The 21950-nt window shown below is 35.4% G+C and overlaps 1 protein-coding gene across 1 annotated transcript in view; it reads left to right on the top strand.

Moving 5' to 3' along the window:
- The first annotated feature begins 255 nt into the window (after positions 1-255).
- Positions 256-21950, top strand: part of LOC140143364 (integrin beta-1-like) — a 32238-nt gene continuing 10543 nt past the window's right edge. The window contains exons 1-13 of the mRNA XM_072165219.1: positions 256-386; positions 4868-4967; positions 5810-5895; positions 6755-6850; positions 7060-7147; positions 8449-8580; positions 9523-9616; positions 15531-15621; positions 16325-16411; positions 17726-17809; positions 18599-18679; positions 19787-19882; positions 20832-20921. Coding sequence (XP_072021320.1) covers positions 4886-4967; positions 5810-5895; positions 6755-6850; positions 7060-7147; positions 8449-8580; positions 9523-9616; positions 15531-15621; positions 16325-16411; positions 17726-17809; positions 18599-18679; positions 19787-19882; positions 20832-20921 — 1107 coding nt within the window. The 5' untranslated portion in view covers positions 256-386; positions 4868-4885. The remainder of the gene's footprint in view (positions 387-4867; positions 4968-5809; positions 5896-6754; positions 6851-7059; positions 7148-8448; positions 8581-9522; positions 9617-15530; positions 15622-16324; positions 16412-17725; positions 17810-18598; positions 18680-19786; positions 19883-20831; positions 20922-21950) is intronic.

Here is a 21950-nt window from a genome sequence, read left to right as displayed (position 1 = left end):
TCATTCATTCACATATTTATTTACTTTTCTTCCTTAATCAGTTAATTATGTGTTTGTATTTTGTACTTTTGTACAAATTAATAAATTGCATTAAATTGGAAAAACAGTTGCATGATCGACGGGAATTATACAAACATAATTTTTCAAACTCTAGGGCGCAACTATTCCATCAACTCCAAGAACCCCATTGATAATAATTATGATCACCCTGTATTTTATAAACCGGATAGGTTGTAGGTGAATTGGTATTGGCATAATCAAAGCGTTCTTTGGTATAATGTTAAGTCTTATAATAACAACAGCATGCACAAAGTATAACGACCGATATAGATACATGAAATCCGTAAACGCCGGGTGATAAGGAATACACGTAACAAAACAGTGTGGTAAGTGGAAATTTTTAAAAACTTTAAAAAACTGTTTCATAAACTATTGGGCTATTGGTTTTAATTTAGGCATATAGCATATAGGGCCTACATTATATTCTATTTAAAACGTTTACACTTAGTGTAAGTTGAACTTGTGCATATTAATTCCATAACCGAAACTTTAAAAAAAAAATCCTCACCGTCTTTGAGAGACCATGACCAGTTTATGGGACAAGGATTATTATTAAACCTATAATGTTGGCCTACGGTCTTTTAAATTGATTTTGGTCATTTTTTTTTTCAAACCTGAATCTAAGGTATAGGCGTAGTAATGTTTACACATGTCCCAACATACACCTAACTGGGAAATTCATCCCATTTTTAGGACAACATTATAGCAAGTTTGAATTAAGGCTACATGCTCTTTTTGGTTGAAATTTTTGGCGGAAATAATCCCGCCAAAACATTAAAGTAATCTTTTCCCACAACTAAATATCATAGTCAGGAAATTAATGATGCATCTGGTAGCTTAGATCATAACTTTCATTGCACTTAGTTGCAATTATCCCAGAAAATTCTTGATTTGTTTTTACAGAGTCTTGAATTGTCGATGTTTTTGATCAAAAAACATCACTCGGTGTATTTTGAAACTCGAGGCATTAACTCTTCTCAAATTAGCCCCAAATCATAATTTATTATATGCATGTGTATAGCAAACACCAATGGGAATAATTGGACGTTGTTTGCGGAGCCTAAATTTGGTTTGATTTTATTTCACAATAATTCTAAGGTGAGAATTTTGACCTGACATTTACTTTTTGGATTTCAAATTTAAATTTATTGATATACATATTTTGAATAAATAAAGAGTACGCTTACCTTTCTGCAACACTTCCCAGTATCATTAAGCATCTGCTGATAACCAACATTTTAGCTGAAAACAGTCCCTTCCTATCATTTTTGAACAAAATATGGTTCAAAAGTCCGTACGCTGCGTGTATAAACTAGCACAGCGAGATAACGAACAGAGCTATTTACGGTGGGGTATCTATTGTAAGCTATTAGGGTAGGCCTATAGTATATATCTTCCCGCAAGTGACAAGATGTGTCAAGCAGGGCGGTATATTCAAACGCTATTGTCGTGATCATTGAGTATCGATTGAGCACGTATACATGCAGCACGGATGTGTGTGGTCCTCCCCAGGTTTTGACATAAATTACAAATGACGTCGTGAATGACCCAGCGTTTTCATTTTATTATTACTAAATTAATCGTCGTTTATCACGAGTGCTAAGAGTTGTACCAGTTCAATTCATCAAAATTAATTTGTATTAAATGAAAAACAAACAGACAAGTAGAGTCATATGTCTTTCTATGACCGTATTCCTACCAAAATCAAAATCAAAATGATTTTCAATACACTAGAAACGTGTTGATATGTATATCTTTGAAAATCGCCGAATGTCACCGTGGCACATCATAGGCATCTTTAGCATTCAGTGAAATTGGCAGTGGTTCGAACCCCGGTGAAAATTTTAGTATTTTTTATTCTTTTTACTAATGCGCTGTGCCGTTTTACAAACACGCCCCTGAATGAAACTCATGGGCATGTACCCTTAAAGTCATTATTATAACTTTAGAACACCACAGTTTAAACGCGGCTAAGATAGTAAGAGAGTTTTCTTTTATTTTACCTCTTAAAACTTTCCTGACAGTTGTTATAACATTTTATAATATTTAGCAAAAAATAACCAAATTAAAATGGACCAAAATTGTATATAAAAGGCTTTAAAACCGAATGTTGAAATTGCGCTGCAAATGGGTTATTCCAGTTGAAATCCACACTACCCCTGTGGAAGATTTTGGAAATATGTTCCATAGAGGGAGTATATTTTTCAAATGTAATTGGTCAGGGTTAATCATTTTGAAATCCATATTCTCCCCCTGTACTATGGTTTTACCTATATCTCCCACAACTGGAGTGAGTATTTCAAATGGAAGCTACCCAGTTGTCTATTCTATTCGAAACTCATACTCCCTCCGTGGAAGACTTGAGACAAATCTTCCACAGGGGTAGCGTGGATTTTAAATGGAATAGCCCAATACGTCGATAAGTCGACTTGGAAGAATATAACTCTCCATGATGATGTCGATATCGACGTTTATAGAAGTCTGCTTGATAAGATAAGGAAGTGGTCAAGTGGTGCGATACGTGACATCTTACACTGTCGATATTTCATCTAGAATTAGTACTTTATGTGCTACATCTATTTAAGCGACTTCAGAAACTTTTACAGATTGTTTTTTGGTCCTGGACTGCCATATCTGATAGTCCCTTAACTTGTATTACTCATGGAACTAAATAGACTTCTCCGTAGTCCACTTGCCAATTGTGCATACTCTGGCTATTATTGTATTTAAGCTTAAAACTCTGATTTAATTAATTTGTGCACAATTGATAGATTTTCACATCTGATCTTTTCAGTCACAGTACTCCCTCTGTTTGTTAGCTTTCCAAGTGGACTACTGACTTTGACTTGCGGTTAACATTTTTAACACGGGACTCTATGGAGAGTTAGGCCAATTTCTGGCCTAACTAAAATTGGTCATGATGTAATGCATCTTTAAATGAATCTGGCTTGTGATTGGTCGCCCAGATCTCGTTATTGTTTAACTCCTCCCGACACGTACTGGTACCATTAACTATACATGGTACACAGCTATCTAGGGAATGCGGCGCTTTTGTGCTGGCGCGAAAGTTGGTGGATGAACGTACGCATCTAGCGCGTATTGTACCACCATGCTTAGTCTTGTGGTTAGATTTGATTGATAAACAAGTATGATTGACAGTGTGTTTTAGAGAACGAAGTCCCGGGGTAAAGTTCTGCTTAAAAGTGAAAGTCCATAGTCGATTTTTAACTCGGATAATAAACTGGCAGATTCTAAAATTAGAATTGTTCAGTATTAAAGTGCCATTATAATTATGATATGTTGCATTCAATAATATAAGCCTATGTATACTTTACTTTTACTGTCACAAATATAATTATATAAACTTTTTCATAACCATTTTATACTAGTATTTTGATGTAATAAATATCAGTATATTTTCGAGTTCAACTGAATGCTTTCATCATGATTAATAACATTTTTATTTATCAAAAATCGACTATGGCATAGTCTAGGAACTAAAAGACCTAATTCGTGCCTCTTATTTGATAGGTCTACCAGTTTTCACACAAACCAGTATTGTGCATCCGCTTTTGATCAGCATGTGGTTATCTATTGAAATCATTAAAATAAATATAATCGATTCTGAAATCAAAGATTCGCATGAACTTCCGTAAACATATATGCTTGTTTTGTTTGTTTGTTTTATTTCTTCTTTAACCTGGGACACTCAATCAGTTGAAAACACAATTAATCATCTGTTCTTCCTTACAAAGCCAAACGAACTTATTATAAGGTTTACTAGACTTTTCATTCAATTTGGACTTATATTATTTATGTAAATGAGAGGTGCCACAAATAAAAGAAATATGTTGCAAATAACATTTTTGACAATAACTTTTAATTATATTTGCCGCTATAAATATTTTGCTTCTTGATGAAATAACGTTGATACTCCCGGACATTTCGAGTCAATTTTATCAATTACCTGGTTTATTGCTAATAAATACATACTGAGAAGAGGCGTAGATAGATCAAACTATTCATGTGACCTGAGGACTATTTTGGAATTGGTTTAACACAATTTGAGCAATATTTTGAAATTTACTTATAACTTGACCTTAGAATTCTGAGATAGCTCAAGAATAAATAGGAACCCATTAGGCCTATATAAATATTCTTCTACACGTGACTATCATTATAAGGCAATAAAAACAACAACAATCATATTGCCATGATGAATGAATGGTGAATTTGTGTGATGGGAATTCAAGTCGGTTACTTACGGAGCGAACCGTTGTATGAAAATATATGATAATCACGTTATATGAAAATAATTATGCCTTAAAGCCATAATGTGTAATTTGCTTCACAGCGACGCCCTCAATTTTACTCGGATTTCTAATTTTTGCATAATTATAATGCCCAGTGGTATACTAAAATACCACGTAAAAAATAAACCTGAAGTGCTTTAATAACATTAAAATTTAACTTTTTGTATTAAAACCGGGTCGACCCGGTTTTATTCAGAGTTCAATGATCGAGTACTTGCTAACATGTACCGTGGATGTCAGCTTGTATGTACACACACATCGAGCGTGATGCTCCGTGCAGTTACATGTAATACGGTCGGCGAGCGTAGTACACACATTGTAGGCGTTGGAATAAATCGCAATTTATTTGAGCATGCTCGTTTTGTGGTGTGAAATAATACCGACAACATCACAATATCTGTGCATGTGCATCACCAACGCACGAGATCAAGTAAATAAATAATGTTTTAAATAAATAATGTTTTTCTCTTATTCTGATCTTTATTCATTTTCAGATTCAATAAATCATCACGATGCATACAACAGTTTACCTTTTAGGATTAGCAATCATTTCCTCTGTACCAGCACTTTATCATTGTCAACAACTAGCCCAGAGTAAGTAGTAAATGATGTGTTCAATTGAGTACCGTAAATTACAGATTATAAGCCGCGGCTTAAGGTTGGTTCCGACCACCGCATTGCGATGCGGTGAGTTGCGATGCCCGTATTTCAGTCTCTTCACAAATTACGGTACTGCGGTATCGCATGAACTTAATTGCAGTGTGCTGCGATGAGTTACGGCAGAAAATGATCGATATATCGGCAATGCATCGCAGTGCGGTGGATGTTTGAACCAACCTTTACTCATGCTTCTAACCAAAATCTTTGAATTAGAGGCCGTGCAATAATATCGTGTCCGGGAGAATCAAATTGAGGAGAAGAAATATTTTTATGGACCCCTCCTCCAAGGGGCAAGCAATTATTATTGACACACCATTTTGGGACACGATTTTAATTTTACGCACAAAAAGGCGTAGAAAATTACTGGGAAAATGACCGAACTAGCAAACGGCGTAAAGGTTTCTACTCATCATACATAGACAATATTATTATCCCTGGTAATATACAAGGGAGATGATTAGGAATTGTGGGCACAGGGTGAGCAATTTTGCTGCTATCGTAGGCAAATAATTATTGCCCAGTCCCTTTAACCCCATGAGAACTACCTGCCGATTGGTCAAAATGGATGTTGTTTCATTTATTGAACCAATCAGTGATCTTGTAAGAATAATGCCATCATTTAAAATGAATGGAGTGAAATGTTTTCAAAACTGTATTCTTATTGGCTATTCAAATGAATATCTCTTGTTGTCAACCAATCAAAGTTGTTGTTAGAAAGGCAGTAGTGCTCTGGGGTTAATACTCGTATAAAATAATATTTTAAACTGAAATTTCAGATGCTACAGCAGATATTTGTGCGGAAGCCATGACTTGTGGAGACTGTATCACACGGGACCCGTCTTGTGCATGGTGTGGGGACGACGTAAGTGTTATGACGGCTGCTGTACAGTTGGGACCCGACATAAAATAATTTTAAAAAACGGTCAAAAAGCCTAGAAACTGTATATAATAATATTCAACCCTAGCGCCCGCAGGCCCTTTTGGTGACTGGAAGGGAAAGAAGGGAGGGATAAAGAGAGAAAACAAACAAGGAAGTTATTTGCTCTGGGTGGGATTCGAGCCCGAGACCTCTCGCATGCCAAGAACTAGGTCGCCGACACTTAGCCACGTGTCTATAGACGAATCCAATTTCACGCATTCCTGCTCCTCAATGGCAGCCATTAGCCGCGACGGGTACCCAACTATCCCACCTAAAATGTGGGATGATGCGGCCTTGAAGGGTATTATAAACTGCATTCTATCACCCGTGTAACACGTAGACAAAAGAATGATGACAGTTTACAACAAAATAGAATCTAACATCGAATTTTAAGCAAGTTTAATACACCCAATTGGGTACTCACAACACCTGTTTGGTGCATGCGGGTACCCAAATATGGCCGACCAAATCCTGACCATGACTTGGCTCGTTGGGTTCGTCTATATAAGCTTATATATCACAATAGGGTGATTGCGTCATCACATCCCGTGGGATGCACGCATGCACAGTGAAGTTGTTTGTAGTATTTTGTAGTATTCAGGCAGGTAGGGTTAATCGGTATAGGCCGTGTTTACATTTATGGGAAGAACTTCCAATGAAAGGGAGGCTATGATCCACGTGAACCAGAAGGCATACGGTAGAATTGATCAACTGATTCTAACAAGACAATTGGCATTGTAAAAAGTAAATACTTTTTTAGTTTTGTTAACGTATTTTACATCCACTGTTTTAATGATTGCAGATTTTTTCAGGGGTGAGATGTGATTACGTAATGAATCTGCAGATTAGGACGTGTAGCAACATTACGTTCCCGTCTGGATCACTCAATATCACACAGGTATGATTTACGAGAATTCTATTATTGAACTTGGCTCGAGCTTAAAGAATAGACATTCGTTATCACTTTGAATATTAGGGTTTTAAACGTTTTTCTGCATCGATCACATCACATGGAGTAATTGAGATCTTTTTGGACATTCAAAAATTTTGTCCAAAAAGTCCAAAATGTTCAATAATAATTTGCTTCTTCCTGTGCTCTCCATGCAGGCGCAAAACCTAGCAGACGCAGATACTTCTCCCACCGGACAAGCAGTTCAAGTCACTCCTCAAGAAGCTCGAATTACATTAAAAGTTGGTAAGTTGTAGTGAAATCATTTAGAGTTAGAAGACATGATATCTATTATTTTGTCAATCTCTTTTGACGATATAGTCACAGCTAGCCATAATCACTTATGAACAATTCTGTCACATTCCTCGATTTATTAAAATGAAACAAAGATGATTCAAAAGAATTCGCGCATAACATGATTTTTATAGTAAACCGTGAGGAATCGATATCGACCAAATGGCTCAAGCTAACTGTAGTACCATCCTTTAGGTGCGCGTAGTTAAGCCTAGTTCAGCGTTGTAGCTTCTCATAGTCATGATAGTGGAAAGGTGGATACGAGGATGTGCGGCAGATTCGGGAAGCATCTCAGGCTCATTAGGTTGAGAATCGGATCTCACATTTCAGAAAAATGGTTTAGAGAAGGGGCGATTTTTTTCCCAAATATTTCTCCAAAAATCTGAGAAAAAATACTGTTTTTTTTAAATTGTTTTTCTAGTAGAAATTTTAAAACAATTTTCAGTGCGTTGGTAAATTTACCGTCATTGTGACAGGAATCATTGCAAAGTTCAAAACAGTAGTATATTTTGGGTCCCTTTTTCGTCAAGATATGCACTTTGGGGCTAAATTTTCAGAATCCCAGCCGCATACCCCCAATCCATGACCCAATCCAAAACCAAGTCGAACCGTGAAAAACATTAAAATATCGCAGTACTTCAACATAATTACAATGAAAATCATAATGTAAATTTTTAAGTTTCAAATTGTGGTATTTCAACATAATAACATGTAATACTTTTTATCTCATATGTGGTGTGATCAAACAAACTCAGTCTGAAGTCGGACATATTCAATTTCAGTTTCTTATAGGATTGTAAACAGCATTTGCAACGCTACATTTTGCAGGAACCTCTATTGAATTTGGACAACAAGTTCACAAGATGTGAGCAATTAAAGAGTTTCCAAAACAAAACAAAAGGAAATACTTCCTTTGTTTGGCTATATATCTCAAAATCAATATTTCCGACTTCCGACTGATTTTGCTTAATCACACCTCATACCGTAAAACCTCGTCTACAAGCATATATAGTGTTTTTGATGAAAGCTAAATTAATACGAAAGAGTCGAAAATATGCCAATACAATAGATGGTCTTACAAAAGTACTTGTTTGTATATATACACGGTATGCTTGTATCGGTGAGTTAATTGCTCAAACTCACTAATGTTATACATTTGTCGATGGATGGCGCCTGGATTAATTTAGTTATCATCAAAAGCATCATGCTCGTAGACGAGGTTTTACGGTATTTTATTTACTTCTCTATTTCAGGCGAACCACAAGTAATAAGACTACAAGTACGTCTTGCAAAAGATTATCCATTGGATTTGTATTATCTCATGGATTTGAGCAATTCACTCAGGCTTGATCTCAAAAATGTTGCGAATCTTGGAGTTTTTCTAGGTAAATTAGCTTCTTGTATTTTCATTGCATGTTATGAAATAATATACGGCTTTAATATGACATTGGGCTATTCCAGAAAATAAATGCACACCCCCTATAGAGGAGTTCGGATATCCGGACTTTTTGTCCAGTCGTGACTGTTGGAAATCCAGACTTTTAAAGTGCCCAAAGGCAAAAAAATCCGGCAGAAAAATAGTTTAAAATCAGAAATCCTCAATATGAGAGCTCATTTTCAACATTTCCGTGATTTTTCCTTCATTTGATTGGATTTCCAAGCTTTTCCCAGTAACATTGGCAACTGGAAATCCAGTCGTTTTCAGAAAGCAAACTTGGAAATCCGGACATTTCTTTGATTGAAAATTTACTCCTCTATAGGGGGTGTGCACCTATTTTCTGGAATAGCCCATTCAACAACGGTTGGTAAAAGCCCATGCTTTGCTTGCTCAGTTGCAATTACATGTGCATATTATTTTAATAGTGACATAATGGTCAGAAGCAAAAATTGCTGATTTTTGTAGTGGCGATCTGACCAAACCAAATTTTGGTTTGATTTTACCGATCTTATTCCCCTATCTTGCCCGATGATGATGATGCGCGATGCGCGATGAACCTCCCTAAATCATATTGTAAGCAGAACGGGGTAACCGGTTCACATACAGTGGCGGCGCAAGGAATTTATTTTTTCTGGGGGAAAATGGGAGGGGTGAAATTGGGGGAGAGGATAAAATTCACCAATGTGAAATTTTCCTACAATTAGGACGAATTTGGCCCATTCAAAAATAGTGGACTTTTTGTGGGGGTTTTTTGTCCTGACTGGGGGAATGGAGGGCAAAGAAAAAACGGGAATGCCCCTTGCTCCCCTATCCCGAGACACGGCCGCCACTATTTACATGGATGTCAGGGGCAAGTATTATTCTTTTATAATTTTTTATTTATTTATAGAACGTGAACTGAAAAAATTAACTGCCGATTTACAGCTTGGCTTTGGATCTTTCGTTGACAAGACTACTTCACCATTTACCACCAACATAGATACGTAAGATTTCTATTTGTTTGTTTGTTTGTTTGTTTGTATGCTATTCATATCAGCTCATATCGCATCGCCTTTTCCGTCGTCTGTTAAGGGCAGACGAGGTGTAGTTGGTCAAAGCAACCAAAATATCGATTGTCATGATCGAAATCAATATATTATTGAAAAAGTACACTTTGATCCTTCATTCTACAAATCATATACTTTGAAAACTTGCTTGATTTATTGTTGTTAATGAGTTATGTAAGCCTACGTTTTACAAAAGTGTTGTTGTTTAAGTCCTCTTTACAACATAACCCGAGAACCACATGATCTACTAAAGTAAACATCTCAAAAAAAGTAACTAACCCCCTTAAATAATGGCCATTATTCTAAAAGGGGTTATTGTATTACAAATCTGTCAAATGCATTGGAAGCAGAATTTATTTCTGCGCATTTTGACACCTCATTTGATACGATAGCCCAAAAAACAATAAAACACCGGTCAATTTAATGTAGTGAGGTCCAGATTTGAAAGTTGCACTAACATACAAATTTTTACAATACAAAAACACTTAGATATCATTACACAGATTTCCTTCCATTATTATATTTATTTATTTTAATCATATTTATCCAGGGTAGCCCAATTCAGCCAAATAGCTGGTCTAACATGGGGCCCTGCTACACATATATACAATAATTTAAAAGCAACAATTATCAGCATACAATTTATATAGTATATACAACTCTTAGATACATATTTAAAATACAAAAATACATACAATTTTCAAAGTAATAAAACACATCATTTACAAGTATATGCACAAAATTTTAGGACTTGAATCTTTGCTTGAAAGTCTGCATATTTGTTGAGCTTCTTAATTCATTACTCAGCTTGTTCCAAACTTCAACCCCACTGTACGAAAAAGATGACTTAAAATATTCAGTATCATAACCATTCATGCAAGGCGGTAGAGCCAATAAATTTGTCGCAGCTTGTCTGGTATTAACATTATGCTTTTCATGTATATAAGAAAACCTGTTGATTAGGTACTGTGGAGCCATATCGTTTAGACATTTAAACATTAACAGAGATTTGAAGTACATTGCACGATTCGGAAGTGATTCCCATCCTAATATAGGAAACATTATATCAGAAGACGTAAGGTAATTGGCACGTAATATTATTCTTGCACATCGCTTCTGTAACACGCTTAATTTACGCATATCTTCATTGAAGCGACCAAACCACACTACACTACAATAGTCGAACTGCAGTTGAATAAGAGCTTCGTATAAAACATTAAGAGTGCGTACGTCAAGAAATGTTTTAAGGGTACATGCCCATGAGTTTCATTCAGGGGCGTGTTTGTAAAACGGCACAGCGCATTAGTAAAAAGAATAAAAAATAATAAAATACTAACCGGGGTTCGAACCACTGCCAATTTCACTGAATGCTAAAGATGCCTATGCTGTGCCACGGTGACTGTGGTTAACATTCGGCGATTTTCAAAGATATACATATCAACACGTTTCTAGTGTACTGAAAATCATTTTGATTTTGATTTTGGTAGGAATACGGTCATAGAAAGACATATGACTCTACTTGTCTGTTTGTTTTTCATTTAATACAAATTAATTTTGATACATTGAACTGGTACAACTCTTAGCACTCGTGATAAACGACGATTAATTTAGTAATAATAAAATGAAAACGCTGGGTCATTCACGACGTCATTTGTAATTTATGTCAAAACCTGGGGAGGACCACACACATCCGTGCTGCATGTATACGTGCTCAATCGATATCAATGATCCAGACAATAGCGTTTGAATATACCGCCCTGCTTGACACATCTTGTCACTTGCGGGAAGATATACTATAGGCCTACCCTAATAGCTTACAATAGATACCCCACCGTAAATAGCTCTGTTCGTTATCTCGCTGTGCTAGTTTATACACGCAGCGTACGGACTTTTGAACCATATTTTGTTCAAAAATGATAGGAAGGGACTGTTTTCAGCTAAAATGTTGGTTATCAGCAGATGCTTAATGATACCGGGAAGTGTTGCAGAAAGGTAAGCGTACTCTTTATTTATTCAAAATATGTATATCAATAAATTTAAATTTGAAATCCAAAAAGTAAATGTCAGGTCAAAATTCTCACCTTAGAATTATTGTGAAATAAAATCAAACCAAATTTAGGCTCCGCAAACAACGTCCAATTATTCCCATTGGTGTTTGCTACACGTGCATATAATAAATTATGATTTGGGGCTAATTTGAGAAGAGTTAATGCCTCGAGTTTCAAAATACACCGAGTGATGTTTTTTGATCAAAAACATCGACAATTCAAGACTCTGTAAAAACAAATCAAGAATTTTCTGGGATAATTGCAACTAAGTGCAATGAAAGTTATGATCTAAGCTACCATATGCATCATTAATTTCCTGACTATGATATTTAGTTGTGGGAAAAGATTACTTTAATGTTTTGGCGGGATTATTTCCCGCCAAAAATTTCAACCAAAAAGAGCCTTAAGACGTCTTAAGAGTCCTATTTTACAAAAAAGCTTCTGTATAACAGAGTTAACATGATTGTGCCAGAGTAATTTAGAATCAATCTTTACACCAAGACATTTGGCACTATGAACTCTTTCAAGTTGGCAATCATCAATGGTAACTGAAAAAGCAGAACATTTATCATTACGTAACTTAGGCTCACTACCAATGAGCATAACGTTTGTCTTTTCAGTATTAAGGTTACACGAAGAAACGTATAAAAAACGTATAAAAGACGTATAAAGTTGTTCTCTAAAACAGAGTTTTCTCAGTAATCAAATATCGCAGCGAGTGAAATGTTGGTGCATTGGATGTAGCTTAACATTTTTGTGTGTGTTATATACAAATTTTTAGAATAAGTTTGAAAATCCTTCGTTTAAAGCATTTTTACGCACCATGTTCACAAGACAAAAAACACGTTCCATGACGTTTTTTTTCAAATGTGCGCCCCGTATAAATCCACGCCGAGTGATTGTTTTCTTCTTTTTCGTATTGTACTACAAATCGATCAAAGAAATAATGTTGCCATGGGGAAGAACCAAATACAGTACCGATTAAATTTTAAAAGCCCGTTTTGGGGAAAATTTTGGAGAATTTGCTTGAGAAAAAGCTGGTTTGTGAAATTATCGATATCTTGATTACGGGACGTTAATTTAGACAATTGAATACCTACATTATTTCTCAACATTCTGCCAATTGCTATTCCATTTGATTTTCACTCCAAATTGAAGCTAGTTTTGCAAAAAACGATGTTTTTCTCCATCGGGTTCGTCCAAAATTTCAGCGCCGACATGCGTGTTTATTCTAAGAGCCATTATGCGGACGCAATTGTAATCAAGTCATTGCGTCAAATTATAATTATATATCCCCTTCGAGGACAATCAATTGCGTAAGCTGATGTGTGGCCGAGCGGATAGAGCGTTGGACTTTGAATCTATTATGATTTATTTTTTGTGGGTTCGAGTCCCCGTGCGGCTAAAATTTCGGGTTTTTCCTCTTTTCTCATTTTTACTTCTGTTCTTCCCTCTTTTCTTTCTCCTTTTCTTTTTTTCATTTCTTTTGTTTCTTTCTTTCTTTCTTTTTTATTCACTATTTCTTTATTCTTTCTTGCTCCTCGATCCTTTCTTTTATATTTTTTGTATATTTGTTTTAATCGCTGACTACAGTGATTGATTGTTTTTCACTTTATATAATTCAGAAATTTGTAGGCCTGCTAAGTCTGTCTTGTTGAATATTCCCAAATTCAATTTAAAAATAATTGCTTCATGATGTTGTTGTTGATGTTATGTATTTATTTCATCAAAGATATCAAGGCTCTATAAATTTAATATCAACACATTTTCTAGACGGGGCGGGCATAGGGGCCAGAGGAAGTGCCCCCAATCGATTTTAAAATGTATAAAATCCTCATGAAAATTGCCGAAAACGGCTTGTGCCCCCCCCGCCGCATCACGAGCTCCGGGCACGAGCTGAGCCAAGTTTCATGTCTCCCATGGCATTCTGTACAGTCCAACCAAAGCCTCAAGCTTTTATATCAGTACTCATGCAAAACCCATCATCTATTAATAAACCATTACTTCAATCACATTTTCACAACATTGCTGCAATCTTGGGATTTCCCAAGATTAATTATACACATTCACCTTTCACATTACATCACTTCCTGGGGTTTTATTCTGATGGTGCAATAATGAACTGGGGATTTCCAAATTCCAAACATAGCTCTGACTTTGTTTACAGTAATTTGGGGGGAATTCCAAAATGACTTTCCACACCATTATCTTGCAATTACAAGGGGCTTTTCCATCTCATGAAATACTTTCAGCTTGTAAACAAAGTTAAATAATTAAATTAAATTAAATTACTCAGGGCATATCACATGGGGAAAACCAATAAAGTGTTTCTTGACTTTGAAAATAAATATATCTATTCAACTGGACTCACTTTTATTGGAGTGGCTACAATATCACACCTTATCCAAGGTGCATCTACACGTCGAGTGATATTCTGGCGGCAATGGCTTATTGAACTGTGACAAGATGGATTTGCCAAAGGTCGTAAATTTTGGGGCCCATAATTCTGTAAAACAGTTATAAGATATTTGGCACAAAATTAACGACCTTTGGCAATAACATCTTTTCACGGGTCAATGACCAACTGCCGCCAAAACATCAGTTGACCTGAAGATGCACCTTGGATAAGGTGTGATACCGGGTGTCCCAAAAAAGGTTACATGTAGATTTTTGAAAATAATCTAAGCTAATGTTAACAAATATAAACGTCCTTTTCATGGCAGAATCTATGTACCCTCTTCTAGCACCCCTGTTAATGTCAAGTTCACAACGTGCGTATTTAGCCCGCATTCCACGAATTCCTGAGCCAGCTGTTTACCATGTTTACGTGACATTATGCAACACGAGGTTCGCTGCCCGCACACGGCGCACAGTGCATTAAAAGCTGGTCATTTGAATAGGTCCAGCCATAGCATGGCCGGCGCAGTATATTATTCTGTTGAACAGTTAATTAATTTTGTTCAGTTTTATTTCAGAAAATGGACAATATTTTTTCAAGTATATAACACAGCAGCGATTTCAACTCAACAAAACCCAAACAAAGCCTAAATGCAAATTGTTATTAATTTCATTATGTTGATGGCATGAGATACAGCGGGCAGAAATGCCTTCACCAAGAAAAAAGTGTTCCTCTCTAATGACCATCTACCTTTATTTATACCACCAAGAGTCAAGAAGCTCTATAAAAGATGTGCAATATTTAATTGTCAATAAGGTTCTTTAGTGCAATAGTTTTTTCAACCATGGAAGAAATACGAGAAAAATAAAAAGTAATAAAAAAAAAATAGAAAACAAGATGTGCTTGTGTTTAACTTTCGTTGGACGATATTTTGATGATCAGTCACTCTTGACATCCCTGTCATCTTGCGCTCATAAGTTAAGTTGCTTTTAAGATATGGAGTTAGAACTCAGCAAACAATTACAAGAAGGATGAATGAATAATACCTGAAAAAATGACAGTGTTTTGTTGTACCGTCGCAAAATGCGGCTCATTTTCTACATGTAACCTTTTTATGGGACACCTTGTATTATAGCCACTCCAATAAAAGTGAGTCAAGTTGATTAATATATTTATGTCCATTTAATGCCTTCAGAGAATGAACTTTAAAACGCACTTTCAAATTCCCTTTGCATTATTGCTTTTACATTGTCGTAATGAAAGTAGAATGAAGTTCTGCAAATCTATTTAAAGTGATCACAATATGAATATCAAATTCAAACATCAACACATTAAATTAACAATTTTAATTGACATTAAAAGACATTAAAATGTCTTTTGTTTTTGGTTTTCTTTGTTGAGATAGTTGTGAAGCGGATTCCTGTTGCTTCGATTGTGATGTACCATTCGGTTTTAAGAATCAACTTCCCCTTACGACGGATACCGGAAGGTTTTCAGTAAGTATAGATTTAAAGATAAAGAAGTATCAGCCATTTCTTCTTTTATCCACGGTATTTTTACCCTAATCATAGCAGACATCAAAGAAAGTTCAAAAAAAGTTTCAACTTCTTTCAATCCTTGGGGAAAATATCTGCTGCGGGTGATAACTGAATGTCGAAAGCTTTACCAGTAATAGACGTTGGTGGCCGGCTTTTTGGTTTTTCTAGCAGGTGGTGAGCGCAATGCATTCTCTAAATTCAGTAAATTTCCTTTGTCGGCCGTGTAATTGAATGGGATTATTTTGACATTTTTAAACGCTCAAAATATCACAAACAAGTAGACCTATGTTAATAAACAATATAAATACAAGCTAAAACCGTTGCCATACGGCTGAGCAGTTTTGCCGTCTCTCTCTATCATGTCATCCGCCGCCTGGTTTCCAGCAGATAATTATAAATTCTTGAAAGTTTATAACCTCTGTCCTTTCACCTCAAACTTTGTCCCATTATAAAGTGAGTCATCAATATTACTGTGGTTATATTATTATTATTATTATTATTATTATTATTATTATTATTATTATTATTATTATTATTATTATTATTATTATTATTATTAGTGTTATTATTATTATTATTATTATTATTATTATTATTATTATTATTATTATTATTATTATTATTATTATTATTATTATTATTATTTGTCTTGTTTTTCCAGGAACGTGTTGCAACATTAAAGGTATCAACAAGCATAGATTCTCCAGAAGGAGGTTTAGATGCTCTCCTGCAAGTAGCTGTATGTAAGGTAGGTATACAGACTGTATCAATAAAAATTATACAATTGAATACATGAATCCAAAACCCACCCAAGTCCATGGGAAGTGATTTTGAGAAAAAAATCTGTGTATCAGTTTAATTCCTTCAGTTAGATTTACCTGGTCAATATGGTAAGTTGTACGTGCAAATGGGTGGGTTAAACTGTATTAGGTATGACGATTAGCATTTTGGGGACTTCGTGGGGTTCATTTTAAATTCTGGACTTGGGTGGTTTTTTGAATCATATACAAAGACACTAATGTTGGAATGAGATTAACACTAGTAAGATAATACAAAATAAAGCACACAGTTATGTATAATGTTGATAAGCATTCTGCCATGTAATATAAACCGCACACTTTCCTTGATTAAACCCATTTTTTATTCAAAAGTCACTCTCCAGCAATGAATGTGTTATAAGTGGACTTTTATACATACTGGATTTCAATCAATGTGTTACAAGACTCAAATCATGGACTTGGGTTGATTCGTTCATACATGCTATTTTTCACATGCTCAATAGACACAGAGGATGAATTTGAGTTGTTCTTTCATACATATGACAGGCCTATGTATAGCAACACTTTCTCCTGCTTAACTCAATTTGACCAAAGTACGGACTTGGGTGGGTTTTGTATTCATATATTCAATTGCAATTTCGCTTTTTAGAACAAAATAAAAGAGATCGTGGCAACAATCTTATATGCAGTGGAATCAGTAATATCTTGACTGACAGAAAAAAAATACTTGGTTTCTTTGCTAGTTGGGGCTCAAACGTCTTGCTCAGTTAACTAAATCGTCCAGAAAACGAGTTGAGCCAAATTGACTTTTATAATTAGCAAGTGCATTTTTGCACTTCAGAAAAAAAGTGGTCATGGCGTAAATGTGATATGCAGTGGAATCAGTAATATCTTGCCTAACAGAAAAACTTGGTTTCTTTCCTAGTTCAGGTTCAAACGCTATGCCCGATTTTACTTAATCGCCCGAGTTGGACCACTTTTTGTCATGTTCGCACGTAAACCACCAAATGACTCAAACTAATTGTAGGACCATCCTTTAGGTGCGTAGTTAACATACGGGTGATGACAAAATCCCCACAAACCAGGTATCACATTTCGTATAAGAGCAGAACATGGTTGCAAAGCTTTTATTTGAATCTTGAATTAAGAAAATAATGTCGTTATAATTCTTAATGTTTTGGGTTTTAATTGTTTGAGTCTAACTCGTGAATGAGCTATATTAATTTTATGGCATATATCTATACCTTTAACTTATACGTCTCTTTTGTTTTTCTTTTTCGCAGGAACAAATTGGCTGGAGAAATCGCGCTCGACGTATGATAGTTTTCGCAACAGACGCAGGCTTCCACATGGCTGGAGATGGAAAAGTATGACGTCCTTATAAAAGCATAATAACATTTCTATATAAATTAAGTGAAAAAGAGATGATGATTATGATGAGGATGATGATGATAAATGAAATTTGAAAGAATTTGTAACTGGGCTATTCCAGTTGAAATCCGTATACCCATTGTGGAAGATATGACTTAAATCTCACACACAGGGAGTGGGCATTTCAAATGGAGTTACCTGAATGGGTGACTCCATTTGAAATTCATACCATACCATGTAATCGATAAATACGATCGTCTGAACTTGTCTTTCGTAAACATGAGAGCCATCTTGATTATGCAAATTACATGACCTTTGCTGATGAGCCGATATTGGAGCCATCCAGAACCGATCAATCGATACTGAAAAACCCCGTATGTCGTATTAGCATTAATGGACCGCCTAGAATTCTTCTCTGCCATTGGACAGTGCCTTAAAAATTGAAGCAGTAAGACAGGTGAAAAAACGAAAATCACAAATCATATATATTCGTTATCCAAACCGGTCACTAGCACAATAGGGTTGGTGGTATGTGCTATTGACTGGTTAAAACAGGTGAAAGATTAGGATGAGGATTTTTTTTTGGTTTTTTAAGGCACTAGCAACGGAATGTCATGTGTGAGAGATTGAGGTCATGTAATAAGGGCTTTCAATAGCCCAATCCACTTTACAACTACATAAATTTTAAGAAATAATTTCTGATAGCGCAAAAAGAAAGACAAGTTAGTCAACCTAATTGAAGTAAATAATTAACTTCTGCAGTACCTTTAATTCTTCTTGTCTAGTTAGCAGGGATTTCTAAACCAAATGATGGAGAGTGTCACTTGGATCCAGTAACGAATGAATATACGAAATCAACTGATCAGGTAGGCGCATTATGAGCATTATGGTGAAGAGGTGTCACTGAAAGTAATTGGGTGTCATGGGGGTCAAAGGGTGTCATGGTTGATTAGGGGTGTCATAGCGGGTCAATCTAGACTTCGGTGGTCAAAGCCTAATATGGTTGGTCAACTGTCATGATAGGTCAAAGGGTTTTATGGTGGGTCAATGGTGTCTAATATGACCCATAGGATGGTGTCAAATGAATGAGAAAAAAATAAGGAATACAATAAAAAAAAAACTGGGGTCGTACACTTATATTTCTCAAATGCTTAAGCAATAAAATATACGTCACTTATACGTTGAACACGGATCGATTGGCGCGAGGTTCATATTGGTTCGTATGCACCAAATATGTATCTTGTGTATTTTTTAAGGGGGTACTACACCCTTGCCCAATTTTGTGCCTATTTTGTATTTTTTTCAAAAATTATAGCGCATTGGTGACAAGTAAGATATGTATATTATAGGGGCAAGGACTACAACTACTGCACTGGAAATTTTATTTCAGTACAGACAACAGTTGTGGAGTTACAGTCAAAAATGAGGGAAAACCAATATTTGATCAATAAATCAATAACTACTTGCCTTGAGTTGCTGAATTTTCAGTGCAGTAGTCATGGTAGTTGTAGTCCTTGCCCCTATATAATATACATCTTGTCACTAATGCGCTATGATTTTTGAGAAAAATGCAAAAATAGGCACAAAATTGGCCAGGGGTGTAGTACCCCCTTAAATGGACAATTCGGCAAAATACGAGAAAAATCGCAGTATTGACAAAGTTGAAACACCATCCAAAAATTGAATTCATGTAAAATATCTTATTTTATCTTTCGGCTTTTGGCTTAAAAGCACTTGCAGGCTATGTTAGCACATCTATGACACGAACAAAAATACCCATATCTGAAGTTCGGTGATTTTTAGGATCATCCGGATAAGCATATTACTGAATAGGCCTTTAAGAGCCTATCCTATTTAATATGACAATATTAGAACAAACTGTTTAAAGAAGTACCAGTAATAGTAATACTCTCAGCAGTGTCTTATTATAAATTCTTTCAACAATTTTGCTACAAATGTTTATGTTCCTGCAGGATTTTCCATCGATTGGGCAAATCAATGCCAAGTTTCAAAAGAAAAATATTGTACCAGTCTTTGCTGTTGATGAAAGAAAATACAATCTGTACCTGGTAAGTGACAATATCGTCTCAACCTAGACTCTTGCTAAAGTGCTAATATAAAGCACTGTACAATATGAGTATTTAAGTGGAGAGTGATAGCACCCTCTGTTGATGACACAAATCAAATCCTGTTAAAATAAATGTTTTTAAAAACACTTTGTTTTTTGACACCAAGCTATAAATAAATAAATAAAAGAAGTAGATATAAATTAGCACAGTAAAGAAAAGATGGGGAGTGGTTAAGCGTAGCATAGCCCGTCACAAAATGCGTTATTTATTAAATCATTATTTATTCCGTTATTCCTTTTTACAATTGTTTGCTACCATTACGCCAACTATAGAAAGATCTTGGTAATCGAATTAAAGGAGGATTTCGTGATCCTAGTATCCTCTTTTTATGACATTTTCAGTAGATATCCACGAAAAAAGCTTATTCCCAAAATTTAAGTTGATTCCGATTTTGCGTTTGAGAGTTATGCATGATTATGTGTATTGCACTGCTCCATAGGCCACTGTTGTAATTTCGTTCTGGTATACCAGAACGAAATTAAAATTTTACGATATTTTTGCTAAACGAATTAATCTGCAAGAAATATTTGGTGCATAAACATTATGTAGCCAGAGGTTTCCAGTGGTATAAAAATCTTAACTTTTTTTTAAAAAAGTGGGAGGGGGGGGGGGTGAGGCTGTGGATCACGAAATGCCCTTTTAAGCTTTAGATCCAATTTAGACGACTTATATATAAGGTTAGAAAGATAACTGCACTAAAATGCTTAATATTAGCACTTTAAGACATATTTTACAGTGCGTAATATTAGCAATTTGAGAGACTGGGATGCCGGTTGTCTATTGTGAATATATTGCTGATCTAGTATGATGACCCAAAGCAAGTCCTGTTTGTAAACACTCAAAATAAGACGTTATCTTCTAACATAATATTTTCAAATCTTTATTTCAGGAATTGCGACAATTAATAGAAGGTACAAAAGTAGGCATTTTAGCTCCAGATTCAGTCAATGTAGTGAGACTTGTAACAAATGCATACAGGGTATGTATAATACTAAATTGCATGCTTGACAATTGAATACATGAATACAAAACCCACCCAAGTCCATGGGAAGTGATTTTGAGAGAAAAACATGTGTATCATTTTAATTCCTTCAGTTATATTTACCTGGTCAATATGGTAAGTTTTACGTGCAAATGAGTGGGTTAAACTGTATTAAGTATGACGATTAGCATTTCAGGGACTTCGTGGGGTTCATTTTAAATTTTGGACTTGGGTTTTTGAATCATATACAATGACAACAATGTTTGAATGAGATTACCACTAGTAAGATAATACAAAATAAAGCACACAGGTATGTATAATGTTGATAAGCATTCTGCCATGTAATATAAACCACACACTTTCCTTTATTAAACCCATTTTTTTTTTCAAAAGTCACTCTGAAGCAATGAAATGTGTTACAAGTGGACTTTTATACATACTGGATTTCAATCAATGTGTTACAAGACTCAAATCATGGACTTGGGTGGTTCTTTCATACATGCTATTTTTCACATGCTCAATAGACACAGTGGATGAATTTGAGTTGTTTTTTCATACATATGACAGGCCTATGCATAGCAACAAATTCCCATGCTTAAATCAATTTGGCCACAGTATGGACTTGGGTGGCTTTTGTATTCATATATTCAATTATTTTCCTCTACTGTATTTTTGTCTTCGTCATCTCCTCCTTCTCGTCGTCCTATTTCGCTTTCTCGTTCATTGTCTTCGTCTTAACTTGTTCTCCTTACTTTCTTCCACATCTGTTGGTGCTTCGTCTTCCGGTGCTGTTGGATCTTCTTCATCACATTCTTTTCCCCTTTTTTCGTCTTCATCTTGTTTCAACTTCTGCTGCTGCTTGATCTTCTTGATCTTCTGCTCTTCCTCCTTCTTCACTTCACCCCTCTTTGTATTTATCTTCTACTTTTCCTTCCAACTTTATACTTCATAGTTTAATCAGCTACCTTCAGCTATATTTATAAATACGTATTATAAATACGCACGTGACCCATGGGCACGACATGC

This window comes from Amphiura filiformis, unplaced genomic scaffold (assembly GCF_039555335.1).
Source record: "Amphiura filiformis unplaced genomic scaffold, Afil_fr2py scaffold_21, whole genome shotgun sequence".
Classification (NCBI taxonomy): domain Eukaryota; kingdom Metazoa; phylum Echinodermata; class Ophiuroidea; order Amphilepidida; family Amphiuridae; genus Amphiura; species Amphiura filiformis.
Note: the sequence above shows the minus strand (reverse complement) of the source record. Positions and strands in the feature narration are given on the sequence as shown.